At 49.9% G+C, this 15,735-nt stretch overlaps 1 protein-coding gene across 2 annotated transcripts in view; it reads left to right on the top strand.

Moving 5' to 3' along the window:
• The window catches only part of ELP3 (elongator acetyltransferase complex subunit 3), a 112,472-nt gene extending 97,266 nt beyond the window's left edge, over positions 1-15,206 (top strand). Inside the window, exons 14-15 of one of the 2 annotated variants that reach the window (XM_062489593.1) lie at positions 1,201-1,282; positions 14,745-15,206. In XM_062489593.1, the coding sequence (XP_062345577.1) occupies positions 1,201-1,282; positions 14,745-14,821 (159 nt within the window). In that variant the 3' untranslated portion in view covers positions 14,822-15,206. The remainder of the gene's footprint in view (positions 1-1,200; positions 1,283-14,744) is intronic. The other variant, XM_062489592.1, reaches the window with a different exon arrangement.
• Positions 15,207-15,735: the final 529 nt, after the last annotated feature.

Below are 15,735 nucleotides of genomic sequence, written 5' to 3'. Positions count from 1 at the left end.
GCCCCTCCCCACCCTCCCAGCCAGGAATTCCTTCCCAAGATCCCACCCCAAGCTTCCCTTTCCCAGGGAATTCCCTCCATTCCCAGCCTGACATTGGATCCATCCCCATCCCGACTCCTCTCCAGGAAGGAATTTTGGGATTCAGGGGCTTCACTGGGAATTCAGGACTCCAGGAAGGGTCTCCCTTCCCTTTTCCATCCCCGAATTCCATTAAAAAATCCCTCGGGATGGATCCTGAGTGTCCTGGATCCCAGAATCCTGGAATGGTTTGGGATGGGATCCGTGGATCTTCAATCCCATCCCATTCCAACCCCACCATCCCAAATTTTTCCGGCCTTTCCTTGGACATTCCCAGGGATTCTCTGGGAATTCCAGGCCTGCTGGGAATTCCTTCCCAAATCCCATTTCCCCTTTCCCAGGAAATTCCCTCCCAGGCCGGCATTGGATCCATTCCCATCCTGACTCCTCTCTGGGAAGGAATTTTGGGAATTCCCTGAGAATTCAGGACTCCAGGAAGGGTCTCCCTTCCCTTTTCCATCCCTGAATTCCATAAAAAACCCCTTTTTCCATAAAAACCCCCCTCATTGCATAAAAATCCCTCTGGGATCCAGGATGTCCTGGATCCCCAAATCCCAAAATGGTTTGGGATGGGATCCATGGATCCTCAATCCCATCCCATTCCAACCCCACCATCCCAAATTTTTCCAGCCTTTCCTTGGACACTCCCAGGGATCCAGGAGCAGCCACAGCTTCTCTGGGAATTCCAGCCCAGCCAGGAATTCCTTCCCCCTATCCCACCTCTCCCTGCCCTCTGGTACTGGGAATTCTCCAGTTTAAAATTCCAGGATGATTTCCCATCAGGGGATTTCACCCCATCCCGTTCCTGCCGTGGAGACCCAGCCGGACACCGGAAGCTCCGGTGAATAATTCCACGATGATGAAAAAACTCCTCGAGGAATTCGTTGTTGATCTCAATCCTGCGACATTCCTGACTGCAGCGTCATTCCTGCACCAAAAATCCGGATCTTTTGGAACCGGATTCTGACCTTGCTCGTGGCTTCCATTTTGACAGAGCTTCCCTTTTTTTTTTTTTTTTTTCCCTCCCCTTTCTTTTTAATTTTAATTATTTTGTTCAGTTAGTTTTTCCATTTTTAAAATTTTGTTTTCATTTTAATTTCCCTGTTATTTCTGCCATTCCAGGGATTTGGAATGTTGCTGATGGAGGAGGCGGAAAGGATCGCCAAGGAGGAGCACGGGGCACGGAAAATCGCCGTGATTTCAGGTATTTTTTACTTTATCCCTTGGGATTTTTTTTTTTTTTTTAGGATATTTTTATCTTAATCTCAAAATTACCCCACTGCTGGGAACACTCCTCGGGTCAGGGAGGATGCATCCGGAATTATCCCGGAGAAAGGAGCTCGGAGAAAAAGCCGGAGCCTTTCCTCCTCTCCAATTTTTTCCTGGCATTGAGGACATCAGAGGGAGAAGTTTGGGTTGGAATTTTATGGGATTCTGGGAACTGTGGCAACTCCAGGAAGCTTTTCCAGGTGGATGGAGCTGTGGAATATCCGGGATCCAGGAATCCCTGCTGGACCTGGGAGCTTTGGGAATATGGCCGTTCCCTGGGGAGCTGTTCCACCCTCTGGAATGAAATAATTTAATATAAATTTAGAAATTATAAATTAAAATATTATAAACTAAATAATTTAATATAAATTAAATTATAGAGGAAGGACGGGGAGAGGAATTCTTGTTGCCGTAAGAATTTTAGGGATGTAACAGCAGAGGTCTGATCCAGAGGGGGTTTTTTTTTGGAAAAAAAGAAAAAAATCCTCATTTTCTGTTGCCCCACCAAAAAAAAGGAAAACAAAAAAACAATCCCAAAAAAGCAGAAATCCACAGCTCGGATCCGAGCTGCTGAACAGCTACCTGTGTGCTTCCAGCTCCAAAATCCCGGGATTTTCATGGATCATTGATGAGGCTCAGGGGGAGAGAGGCGACAACGTGCAGGAGGAGCCGGATGCTCCAAGAGAATTTTCTGGATTTTTCTGGATTCTGTTTGCTTCTCGTTCCTGGAGCAGCTGTGGCTGCTCCATCCCTGGAAGTGCCCAAGGAAAATTTGGAACATCCTGGGGGAGGAGTTGGGATTGGGATTAGGATGGGATGGGATTGAAGATCCCTTCCCACCTGAACCGCTCCAGAATTCCATGATTCCAACTTCCAGTGGTTTCCCAATGTCTGCTGCTGTTTGGTGTCGGTCTGAGCTGGGAATTCCACCTGGATTCTGGAATTCCGTGATTCCATCTCCCAGTTGTTTCCCTATTCCTGTTTGGTGTCACTCTGAACTGGGAATTCCACCTGGATTCTGGAATTCCGTGATTCCGTCTCCCAATCATTTCCCTATTCCTGTTTGGTGTCACTCTGAACTGGGAATTCCACCTGGATTCTGGAATTCCATGATTCCGTCTCCCAATCATTTCCCTATTCCTGTTTGGTGTCACTCTGAACTGGGAGTTCCACCTGGATTCTGGAATTCCGTGATTCCGTCTCCCAATCATTTCCCTATTCCTGTTTGGTGTCACTCTGAACTGGGAATTCCACCTGGATTCCGTTTGTATCCCTGGAGTGCCAAGCACAAAATCCTGCAATTTCTCCAAGATCCACAGGTTTTCCAGCTCTTTCCTTGGAGTTGCTGAATTCCAGTCCTCCCGGAGGTTTTATCCGGAATAAAAAAAAAAAACGCAGCCAGGAGTTTTTTCCTCCATCAGAGGACGGAATTTTGGGGTCGGAAGTGAAACTTTTTTAATACGGGAGCCCGTTCAAAGTCACATTTCCAACAGGAAATAATTTTTCCGAGAGGGAAAATACGGAATTTTGGGACTGGAGGGCGTGGAGGGGGTCGGGAGAAGTTTGGAGCTCATCCCGTTGTTAAAAAGGAGCAGAAATTGTAATTTCGGAGGGGTGAAATCATTCCAGGGGGTTGGAAAGCAGGATCCTGGGAGATCTTCTCCAACTCCAAGTCCTGCAGCCGGTTGGGTCCTGCTCACCTTTAGGGAATGAATTTGGGAAAAGTCCAGAGAAATCCAGGATTTTTCCAGCTGATCCTTCAGCACGGCCTGGGATTGGTGCCGGTTTGGAAACGCCTTTTCCTCCAGAGGGAGGGAAATTCGGGTGGGAAACAGGAAGGAAAGGGAAATCCCGGCAATTCCTGGCATCTCCAGCTGTTCCTGTTGGAATCTCCTCCCTCCATCGGGTGCCAAAATTTTCCTTTCGGCTCTGACGGATTTCAGGCAGAATCTCTTCCCTCCCCTCGGCGGTGAGATCCTGGAATTTTTATCTTTCCTGCTGTAAAATCCCTGGATCCAAACCTGGAGATGGGAATGGAGTAAATCCCGGATTTCCTCCCGGTGAAGATCAGGAGCGCTCGGATTGGGGTGACTGTGGCAACAGGAAGTGCCACAATCCCAAAAATCCAGGGCATGGAGGTCTCTCCCAATCCCACAAATCCTTGGTGGAATCCTAGGCCATTTCCGGGAATACGAAGCCACAGGAGGTGCCGCCACATCCCAGAAATCCAGGACATGGACGAGTTTTCCAGGCTCTGAAATCTTTGGTTGTTCCTGGGAATGTGAAACCATGGGACATGTCACGATCCCGGAAAAAAAAAACTGGGAATGGAGGGCTTTTCCGGCCTCCCAAGTCTTTGGCATTCCCACAGGAATCCATGATCCTGGGGAGAAATTTAACTAATTCCATGTTTTTTTTCTGGGATCTGGAGTGGCTCATGCCAGTGGGGCACACCCCGGTTCCTGCACCGGAGGAAGCCGGGATCCTCTTCCTGCCCCTTTTCCCAGGGCAGGAGGAAAGGGAAGCTTGGAATTTCAGCTGCTGAATCCACCTGGAACCAGGAATTTCCTTGGAGAGAAGCTGGAATCTCCTCATAAATCACAGGAAGAGCTCCAGGATCAGCCCAAAGTGGCCTCATTCCCAGCCTGGAAGGAATAAATCACCGGAGAAACCGGGACACGGATTCCCAGGATTGATGGGGCCTGGGAAGGCTCCCTGGAGTTTTCCTTCCATCCCAGAGTTGCTATTTTTAGCAACGCCGATCTCCAGGCAATTATTAAGAGAAGTGGCCCTGGATAAGTGGGAATGATGAATTGATGTTTATCTGTTCCAGGATTGATGGATGGCCTTTGGAAAAGGAATTTTTTTAGTGGGATTTGAGGAGAAGCCAAGGATAAACCTGGAGCAGGGAATTCCTGCCCCTGGTTCAGGATGGAGTTAAATTTTTGGAGTTTTGATGATGCGACAGCTCCGAAAACCGGTTTGGTGTTGGATTAACTGGGATTTTGGGGCAGGAATGAGCAGGAATATTGGCTGTCCGTAGGCGGGGACAAGTTGGGATTCTCCAAAGCGTCCTGGCAGGAATTTTTTATGTCAGTGTTAATTTTGTGTGTGTTTATAGGAAGGCAAAAATCCTGCACAAAACATAGGAACAGGAGTGGAAAATGTGGGGAATCCTTGGGATTCATTCCTTACTTCCTTTGGATTCCTTCCTTCCTTCCCTTCCCTTCCCTTCCCTTCCCTTCCCTTCCCTTCCCTTCCCTTCCCTTCCCTTCCCTTCCCTTCCCTTCCCTTCCCTTCCCTTCCCTTCCCTTCCCTTCCCTTCCCTTCCCTTCCCTTCCCTTCCCTTCCCTTCCCTTCCCTTCCCTTCCCTTCCCTTCCCTTCCCTTCCCTTCCCTTCCCTTCCCTTCCCTTCCCTTCCCTTCCCTTCCCTTCCCTTCCCTTCCCTCCCTCCCTCTCTCCCAAATCCACAATTCCTGGATTTAGATTGGATGGGAATTATTTAGAAATGAGATCAATGAGGAAATGAAGGCAATTTCCTTCCCGGTGATTTGGAATTCCCAGCAGTTGGAATCGTGGTTGGATCAGACCTGTGAGCATTTCCCAAGGATTTTTCTTCCTGCAAAACAGCTGAACTTCCCTCCTCACCTCTTCCCATGAAATCCCACACGGATTTCCCACCATACCTGGGGCTGTGGAATTCCAGAATTCCGGAATTAGTTCCAGATCCAGAGGCACGCAGAGGACAAAACTCTGTCCTTGAGACCTTTCCTGACATCTTCTTGATGTCTCCTCCTTTGATTTTGAGGTTTGACATCCCATAATTAGCCCCATCTGACCCTGATCCTGGAGCAAACCGGGTGTGGGAAATGTGGAATTCCGAAATACTGGGAATGCTGGCTCCCGCCTCTGACGACGTCAGCACACATGCTCCCACAAATCCAAATATTTCGGAATCCAAATATTCCGGATCCATCGTGCGCCCCCTGAGCAGCACCTCAGTGGGTCTGGTGTCACCTTCGGATTCCGGAGAGATCCGGGATTCCCTGAAAATTCCGTGAAACGACAAATCTGGAACCTTTGGAATGACAAATCTGGAACCTTTGGAATGACAAATCTGGTGCCTTTGGAATGACAAATCATGAACCTTTGGAATGACAAATCTGGTGCCTTTGGAATGACAAATCCAGAACCTTGGGAATGACAAATCCGGAACCTTTGGAATGACAAATCTGGAACCTTTGGAATGACAAATCTGGGACATTTGGAATGACAAATCCGGTGCCTTTGGAATGACAAATCTGGAACCTTTGGAATGACAAATCCAGAACCTTTGGAATGACAAATCCGGTGCCTTTGGAATGACAAATCTGGAACCTTTGGAATGACAAATCTGGAACCTTTGGAATGACAAATCTGGTGCCTTTGGAATGACAAATCCAGAACCTTGGGAATGACAAATCCGGAACCTTTGGAATGACAAATCTGGTGCCTTTGGAATGACAAATCTGGAACCTTTGGAATGACAAATCCAGAACATTTGGAATGACAAATCCGGTGCCTTTGGAATGACAAATCTGGAACCTTTGGAATGACAAATCTGGAACCTTTGGAATGACAAATCCAGAACATTTGGAATGACAAATCCGGTGCCTTTGGAATGACAAATCTGGAACCTTTGGAATGACAAATCCGGTGCCTTTGGAATGACAAATCCAGAACCTTTGGAATGACAAATCCAGAACCTTTGGAATGACAAATCTGGGACATTTGGAATGACAAATCCGGTGCCTTTGGAATGACAGATCCGGAACCTTTGGGGCTGTTTGTTTTTGTTTTTTTTGAGGGACGTTTGTTTGTTCTTTCTGCTCTGGAGCCAGGCTGGGAGAGCTGGGGGTGTTCCCCTGGAGAACAGAAGGATCCAGGGAGAGCTCAGAGCCCCTTCCAGAGCCTAAAGGGGCTCCAGGAGAGCTGGAGAGGGACTGGGGACAAGGCATGGAGGGACAGGACACAGGGAATGGCTTCCCACTGGAAAAGGTGAGATTTGGATGGGATTTGGGAAGGAATTTTTCCCTCTGAGGGTGGGGAGGGGCTGGGCTGGAATTCCCAGAGGAGCTGTGAGTGCCCCGGATCCCTGGAAGTGTCCAAGGTCAGGTTGGACACTGGGACTTGGAGCAGGCTGGGATAGTGGGAGATGCTGGGGTTGGAATGGGATGATCCAAAAGGTCCCTTCCGGCCCAAAGCATCGCTGTGATTTTATCCCACGGGTTGTCCTGGGCTCATGGATTCAGTGACTCCAAACTGGGATCCAGGGAATCCAAGCTGGAATTCAGCTACCCCATACTGGGATTCAGCAATTCCAAACTGGGATTCAGCAATTCCAAACTGGGGTTCACCAAATCCAAACTGGGATCCAGAAAATACAGACTGGGATTCAGGGAATCCAAACTGGAATTCAGCAAATCCAAACTGGGATTCAGTGAACCTAACTGGAATTCAGTGATTCCGATCTGGGATTCAGGAAATCCAAACTGGAATTCAGGGAATCCAAATTGAGATCCAGCAAATCCAAACTAGAATCCATCAAATCCAAACTGGGATTCAGTGATTCCAGACTGGGATTCAGGGAATCCAGACTGCATTTCAGCAAATCTAAACTGTGATTCAGGGAAGCCAAACTGGAATTCTGTGAATCCCAGCTGGGGTCCAGTGATTCCAAACCGGGACTCATCAAATCCAAACTGGGATTCAGAGATTCCAGACTGGGATTCAGCAAATCCAAATTGGAATTCAGCATATCCAAACTGGAATTCAGGGAATCTAAACTGGAATTCAGTGAACCCCAGCTGGGATCCAGTGATTCCAAACTGGGATTCATCAAATCCATACTGTAATTCAGCAAATCCCAACTGGATTTCATCAAATCCAAACTGGGATTCAGGGAATCCAAACTGGGATTCAGCAATTCCAGACTGGAATTCAGTGATTCTGGACTGGGATCCATCAGGAGAAGCTGCCGGGGCTCCTCCAAGGCCACGGGGCCACCTCCTCCTGCAGATTCCTTTCCGGCACTAAGCCAAGCTCGGTAAATGCCGGGAAGCGCTTCCGGTGCCGTGCTGGTTCCGTCTGTGGCCGTTCTCCGTTCCCGTTCTCGTTCCCGTTCCCATCCGGCCCTGGCTGGTTCCGAGAGCTTTTGAGCACGAGGGCCCGGATTGATTCCCCCTCGGAACCGCTCCCTTCATCCCTAAAAACCGCGATCGGCTCCAAGGAGGCTCCCGGCGCTGTCTGAGCTGCGCCTCATCCCGGTCCCTGCCTGCAGCTCATTTCCATGCTCGGGATGATCCCGGCTGTCCCAGGTCGCCATCCGGGAGCTGTCAAGGAGAAAATTAACGTGGCCACGGGCCAGGGATGTGTCACGGGCCAGTGCTCCAGGGCCGGGGAGACGCGGAGGGGAAAGGGATGGATTCCTCGGAGGGAGACGGCAGGAGCAGGTGATGGATGTCGGGCAGATCCAGATTGGGATCATCCCAGGAGTTGGGGGAAAAAAAAAAAACATCCAGAGCTGGGATTGGTTTGTTTTAACTCTGAATTCCTGGTGATGTCAGGCAGATCCAGATCCATCTTGGGATCATCCCAGAAACTGGGAAAAAACAACATCCGGAGCTGGGATTGGTTTATTTGACCTGTCTGAATTCCTGGTGAAGCCAGGCAGATCCAGCTCCAGCTTGGGATCATCCCATGAACAGGGAAAAACCATCCAGGGATGGGATTGGTTTAATTTAATTCTGTGAGTTCCTGGTGATGTCAGGCAGATCCAGATTGGGATCATCCCAGGAGGGATGGGAAAAAAACATCCAGAGCTGGGATTGGTTTAATTTAATTCTCTCAATTCCTGCTTTGTGACATCGGAGCTTCCCAGGGATCCGCAGGGATCCCAGTGGAGCTGCTGCTCCCTGCCCCTCTTCCCGGTGCTGCCCCACGGGCTCGGAGCATCGTCAAATCCCAAATTTGGGTTTGTGTTGGGAGGGATTTGTCCCACCCTCTGGATCAGGCTCCACCTTCCTCTGTCCCAGCCTTTCCTCGGACACTTCCAGGGATGGGAAATCCAAGGAGGATCCCAGTCAAGAGGGACGACAAAGCAAAATCCTGGAGAAATTGTGGAGGATTTTTCCACTCCTGGTCCTTCTCGCTCCCTTTTAACCAGCACTGTTATTTCCGTGAGCGTGCTGAGCCGCCTCAAGTGCATCCCTGGCACAGAATTCCCAGAGGAATTTGTGGCTGCCCCATCCGAGTCCAGGTTGGGGTGGTAGAGAAGTCCCTTCATGGATAAGGACATCCCAAAGTCCTCCCCAACCCATCCTGTGATTCCCTGCTGGATGAGACGGATCAGCTCTCGGGATCGCCGGGTTCATCACCCCAGAACCCACAGGAAAAAAACACGGATCATGGATGCCTCACATACCCATCCCAAATCCATCTCCCAGGTCGCCACCTCTGGAGGAACCTCAAGAGATAGAACCTCCCCAAAACTCGGATTGGGGCAGATTTGGGGCTGAGGATCAGACAAACTTCCCAGTGCCCATCTCTCCCTCTGCCCCATGGCAGCAGTCCCCTAAATCCTCATGGAATTTACGGAATTTTCTCCAAAATATTTAATCTTTCCACCTGCTCTGCCTTTTCCTGGCGCTGGAATCGGGATTCAAAAATCAGTTCTGGAATTCCACATTTCAATATTTTGTTGAGGTTTTTTTGTTTGGTTGGTTTTTGGTTTTGTTTTTGTGGTTTTTTTGTTTTTTGTTTTTTTTGTTTTGTGTTGTTTTTGTTGTTGTTGTTGTTGCTTTTGTTTGGTTTCGGGGTTTTATGGTTTTTTTTCTTTGTTTTGGTTTTTTGCGGGTTTTTTCGGTTGGTTGGTTGGGGTTTTTTTGGTTTTTTGGTTTTTTTTTTTGTTTGTTTTTTTTCCCCCATAAATGCTGTTCAGGTGCTGTCGTTTCTCCCCCGCTTTTTAATTCTCTGTCTGAAAGGTTGGATCAGTCCCATCAGGAAGGTTCTCCATCTCCATATTCCCATCAAATCCACTCTGGATTTAAGTGGAGCAGGGATTTTTGGGAGGCTGGAGGACGATTTCCCAGGGATATCCCAGGTTTTCTGCCCACAGATCAGGGGGTGACAAATAATCCCATCTCACATCTCCAAGGCCACTGAAGTTCCGCAGTTGTTGAGCTGATGAACGACACCGAGACTTCAAAAAAAACTCAATTTTTTTTTCTTTTCAAAAAAACCTCCTTTTTCCATCACAGATTTGTGATTTCAAATTACCCCAGCTGTGGGATCGTGGCTGCTCGGGGCCGTGCCGTGACAGAACCTCGCTGCCAGACACAGGGACTGTGAAAACAGTAATTTTAAATCTCCGGGAAGCATTCCAGCCAGGAACAGGGAGAGTGAGGAGAAAAAAAAAAATTAAAAAAAAAAAAAAAGAAAGAAAGAAAAGAAAATAAATCCCGACTTGCATTTGACATTAAAAACCCCTGAGGATTTTGGGGGCGGATTCCTGCCGCTGGTTTTAGGCAGGATTCTTCCTTTTGGGATCGTCATTCCGTGATGCCGAGGCAGTGATGGGAGCAGGGTGTGAGTGCATCAGGACGTGGTTAAATCACAGCCGTGATTAGCTCCCGGCAGGAGGAGGTCATGGAATACTCAGCTCTTCCATCCCTCGATTCATCCCTGTGGGAATATCGATCCCACTGAGAGTCGCTCTGCAGGAAAGAACTTCAAACCCCGACGCTTGCGGATCAGGAAAAAATATCCAAAATCTCTTCCAGAGCTTTGATTTAAAGCGGGTTCAGTGACGTTAAATGGGTTTTTAATTATCTTTTCGATAAATAATACCGGATCCCTATTTTCTCAGAGGGAATGAGGTCCTGGCACAGGTTTCCCAGAATCCGGGGCTGCCCCATAATTCCCTGGAAGTGTCCATGGCCAGGTTGGACAATCCTTGGGGAAATCTGGGATAGTGGAAGTTGTCTATGCCCATGGAAGAGGGATGGAACCAGATGAGCTTTGAGGTCCCTCCCAACCCAAACCATTCCAGGGTACTGGGCAACATTCCCAAAATCCTGTAATTTTCCAAGGGTTTTTACCTCCTCAGTATCTTCAGGAACTTCCAGAAGATGCATTGCCAATTCTCTGATTTAAAATAAAAACCTTTGCCGTAGGGATCGTTCCTTGGTTCCCTAAATTCGGAACTTTCCTGGGATTGCTCCGGTGTGTCCCGGTTTTCTCAGTACTGTTAACAAGTGGGATTTGCTCTCCATTTCCTCCGTGCTGATAGAGCAGTTTTTGGTTATCTCAGATCCTTTGCCTGCTCCCTGTTGTTCCCGTTCCCAGCTAGGGAATTTTTTGGGATTCACATGGAACAGCCTCGTGTTTTCCCTGGAGATAAATCCAAGCCCTGTGGGAAGCAGACACTCCAAAGGAAACTCAGGGAAGATTGTGGACGGAGCTGCTGCGCATTCCCAATTCCCAAACTCGGACTTCCCATCACCATCCAAAGGAAAAAAAAAAAAGAAAATCCTCCCTCTTCCTCTTTTCCTACATTTCCATGGATTGAAAGCTTGGATTTGACCCTTCAGCCCCTAAATTGGTGCTGCCGGCTTGAGGAGCGAGGTCTTGCTCCGAAGCAAACCCTGGAATGAATGTTCCCGAGTGTCGGCTTCGCTTTGGAGTCAAGGCCTGGGGACACACCGGTGGCGTTCCTGATGAGCCGTTGGTGTGACAGCGAGGCAGGTGTCAACGTGAACTCAGTGGAGAACAAAGCGAGGGTTTAAAAGAAAAACTAACCAAAAACCTTAAAACTTCTCTTTTCGCAGCCTCAGGTTGCGTTCCTTCGCTCACGGTGACGTCAAAACTCCAAAGTCACACACCCAGGGCTCGAGTGACACTAAACTGTCACTTTTGTGTCCTCCCAGCGATGGCCTTGGATCCTCCTGGATCCTGGAGATGATCCCGGAGCTCGTGGTTTCCTTCTTGGCCTTCTGGGTTAAAAGTGGGAAGTTTCTGCTCTGTGCTCTGGCAGCAGCAGCTCCCGCGCTTCCCGCCTGGCTCGGTGCCATCCGCGCCCTTGGAATGCCGCAGGTGACAGATTTTGTCTTCCGTCTGTGACTTTTCCATAAAAAGTGAAATTCCACCTGTGGGAGAGTGTTCCCCTTGTATGGCACTGGCCAAGAGAAGGAGCTTTGGACATCCCAAATGTGGCCCTCCCAAATCCCTGTGGCCATCCCAAATCCCCGTGGCCATCCCAAATCCCCATGGCCATCCCAAGTCGCCAAGACTGTCCCAAATCTCCGTGGCCATCCCAAATCCCCGTGGCCATCCCAAATCCCCAAGACTGTCCCAAATCCCCGTGGCCATCCCAAACTGTTTCCTGTCCCATTGTCCAATCCTTTTCCCAGCACCCTTAAAGGACAATCTCACTCACCGGAGATCCCACAGATTACCCAGGTGTCCACCTGGAATGTCCAGGCTCCCTTTTCCACAGGAAAAGCGCTGATCCAGGTGATTACTCCCCAAAAAAAAACCCTGGAAAATCACAGCTGGCACCTCAGCGGGGTGAGGCATTGGGGAAGCTCAGGTTACCCCGGGAATATTTTGAGGGGGAAGGAATCCACAAATCAGGATGTGCCCAGACTCGGCGTCCCGGGAGAAGATTCCAGTGGTTGCCAGGAAAAACGCGGAAATGAAATCCCTCGTGTGTCCCCGGCGAGTCTCTGCCGCAGAAATTTTATGAACCATTAGCAGGTCGTTAATGACGCTGAAAACAACCTCGTTTTCACTCCGTTCTGTGCCCTGCCAGCCGTGGCCGAGGAGGGATCTTGGAGGATACTTGGATGCCGTGGCGGTATTCCAGCTCGGCAGGGCTGAGTCACACACAGGGATTTATGGATTTATGGATTTATGGGCTGGTTCTGCCACGGTCCCGTCCCTCTGGGCCACCAAAGTGTTTATCCCTGGTGCTTGAGCCACTTCCCTCTGTCCCCTGCTCCAGGCAGGCTTCCAAATTTTATTTAATTAATTTTCGGGATGCGAATTCCAGGGTTTTTTTGGGGGGAGGGGAGGTTATCAACAGCTTTTGCCACAATTCGTGTGGTCCCAAAAAGGGATGGAATTCGCCGTTGTCAGAGGATGTGTCACTCCAAGGTTGTCACGGGGGGGACGCTTCCAGAAAAACTCCCCTGGCTCCATGGCCATGGATTTCCATCCAGGCAGGTGGGATCGGAGCCTCTGGATCAGGATGGATCCTGCTCTGCCCAGCTCAGCCACAATGGAGTGTGGAATATTTAACATTAAATCCCTGACTTAACGCTGCAGGGTGAGGGATTCGGCCAGTTCTGACTTGGAAAGCCAAATTTTTGGTCTTACTCTTCAAATCCTGCAGGATAATTTTTTTGGGATATTCTTTAAAGGATTTCTTTTCCCTGGAAAACAAGGGTAGAGCTTGGAGCTGTGGGAAGGGTTCTGCCTGCACAGGTCCCGCCGGATCTGGGGCCTGTTTGGGGAAAATCAGAGCGGCAAAAATTTGGGAAGAGATCCTGTTCCATGGACACCTTCCAGGAGTGTTGGGCATTCCAAGGTTCTTTTCCAGCTCGGGAATCGCTGTCTCCATGGGGACACAGGTCCTGCGCCGGTCCGGGCTTCCTGCAGGGTCACGGCCTCCTCACGGCTTCTCCAGGGAAGAATTTGCCCATGAAGGACCTTTTGTGGGAGAAGTTACCGCCGTGAGCAGGGTTGGGATGACGATGGAGACACTTGGGACACGGGGACATGTCTGTCCTTGATGGCTTGAACCCAAGAGGAGAAAGCCTAGCACCCAACTCATGCCTTTCAACATTTTTTGGGATTTATGGAAGCAACCTGGTGTGTTGCCTTCAGGCCCCTCACGTTTTCCAGGGGATAAAGGAAGAAAGGGGAATTTGTGAAAGAGCTCTGATGGAGGTGGTTTTAAAACCACCGGTTGAATTCTTTGGTTGTTCTTCAGCTTGAGGTGTTGCTGACCCTTTATCCAAAATTGTTTGGGGTTGTGGGTGATCTTCCAGAGCCAAAATCCGTGTTTTGTACCCCAAAATCTGCTCTGCTGATGAACCCCAGGGATGTTTTTTGGGGAAGATGTTGATTAAGGTCGTGGTTTATTCCAACCCTTCCAGGCAGGGATCAGGAAGAGAGGAATTGATGCGTTTACTTTTTTTGGGAGCTTTTCCGTGGTTTCAGGTTCCAAAAGTGGGGTGAATTTGGGGCATTCCTGGTCCTGGCTCTGCTGTTTTGCTTAGGTGTTCCCCAATTTGGGGTTCCTCATGGTTTTTCCAGCTGCTGGAATTCGGGGGACACGGGGACATTTCAGGTCTGGGTTTCGGGTGCCTGTTCCACACCTTAGATTGATCCAATTTGAAATCCTGGGATGAATCCAGGAGTGGTTGGGGTTGGAAGGGACCTTAAAGACCAAGGTCCAAGGGACGGGACCAGGTCCAAGGGACGGGAGGAATGCTGGATGGGCTTTTTTTTTTTGGATTTTAAACCCTTCAGGAGCTCCCGAAATGTTCATTTAGGGAACAGCTGAGAACCAAACCTGCCTGAGCAGCCGCGGGGGCAGCACCGTGGGCAGGAAGGAGTTACCAGGGTCATTCCCTGCCTGTTCCAGCCCATTCCTGGAGATCCCTGGAGTTTCCAGGAAGGCTGGATAGGGATCAGAGCAAAGAGAGGCTGCTCTTTGTGCCGGAGAGCCGAGTTCTCTCCGTCCTGTGCCGCCGATGACGCCGGATCCCCAGTTGCTGCACCTGTGACTAATTAGCTGAGGTGGGAAGGATGCAGAGCTGGGCCTGCCCCACCTTTCCTGCAGGAAAACCTTCCTCAAGAGAGGAATGACAGGGAAGAGGCTCTCGGACAACACTCAGAGCCGTCCTGCTGGAGGAGGAAATTAGATTGTGCCCACTTGAGCACCTGGAGTGGAGCTGAGCTCATTCCCAGGAATGGGAACGGGTCTGGGGGTTGTAGGGCTCTTCATTTCCCGGTAACGATCCCACAGCTGGGCCCTTCGGCTTTGTTGTTCCCGGGGTTCGCATCTCCGTTTTTTTTCCATGCCGGCTCTTCCCGGAGCTCTCGGCTCTTCCCGAGACAAAGGACGTGGGGCACAATCCAGGGTGGATGGAGCAGCTGCAGCTCCTGCCTGAACAACCCCGTAATTAATTAATTAGTCCGGCTGCTAACGAGTGAACGCCCCCGCTCCGGCACAGCAGCCGAGTCTGGAGAGGCCGAGCTCCTTCCCGCACCGTTCCTCCTTGGAAAGGCCTGTCCTGGCTTTTCCAGCTTTGTCCCCACGGAATTAAACCTTGTCATCATTCCCCTCGCAGGTGTCGGCACCAGGAATTACTACAGGAAGATCGGCTACGAGCTGGAAGGGCCTTACATGGTGAAAAGGCTGGAATGATGCTCCTGGAGAGCCTTACCCTGGAAGAACGGGAAGGACACAACGTTCATCCCGGGAATAACGCTCATCCCGGGAGCAAAACCCAGGATTTGCTTCTGCCTGAGCCCACGGCCGCAAAGAGCTCCAGAATTGGACCCAATGATCCCCGTGGTCCCTCGCAATTCCAAGATTTTATGAAACAGGGCATTGTTTCCTGTGGGAAGGGCAGCCCTGGGATCATCCCCATCCCCCCCAGAGAGGCTGGGGACATTCCAGGTGTTGCGTCACCTCTGTTAATCCTGCCGTGTCCTGGGGATGAGGCTCCAATGGTTGTGTTTGAGGGATGGAATTCCAGGATTTGGGGATCCTTTGGAGTGGCCGGGTTCGGGGAAAACGCCTCTTTTCTGATGCTGTCAGCTTTTATTAGTTCTACATTAAAATTTTATTTTGGACAGGAATAAATCCTGTGCATTTTATTTATTTACACTGGGCTCGGCTGCTCCCGTCCATCTCAACCAACCCCAAATTTGATCCTTTCCCGGGAACAGGCCGTGAGGGTTGGAAGCCGGGACTTTGCTGGCAGGAGGAATTGAGATTAAATCCCAATCCCAAATTTGATCCTTTCCCGGGAACAGGCCGTGAGGGTTGGAAGCCGGGACTTTGCTGGCAGGAGGAATTGAGATTAAATCCCAATCCCAAATTTGATCCTTTCCCGGGAAGAGGCCGTGAGGGTCGGAAGCCGGGACTTTGCTGGCAGGAGGAATTGAGATTAAATCCCAATCCCAAATTTGATCCTTTCCCGGGAAGAGGCCGTGAGGGTCGGAAGCCGGGACTTTGCTGGCAGGAGGAATTGAGATTAAATCCCAATCCCAAATTTGATCCTTTCCCGGGAAGAGGCCGTGAGGGTCGGAAGCCGGGACTTTGCTGGCAGGAGG

The sequence above is a fragment of the Cinclus cinclus genome, chromosome 3, assembly GCF_963662255.1.
Source record: "Cinclus cinclus chromosome 3, bCinCin1.1, whole genome shotgun sequence".
In the NCBI taxonomy this organism is placed as follows: Eukaryota; Metazoa; Chordata; class Aves; order Passeriformes; family Cinclidae; genus Cinclus; species Cinclus cinclus.
This window is presented reverse-complemented; position numbering and strand designations above follow the sequence as displayed.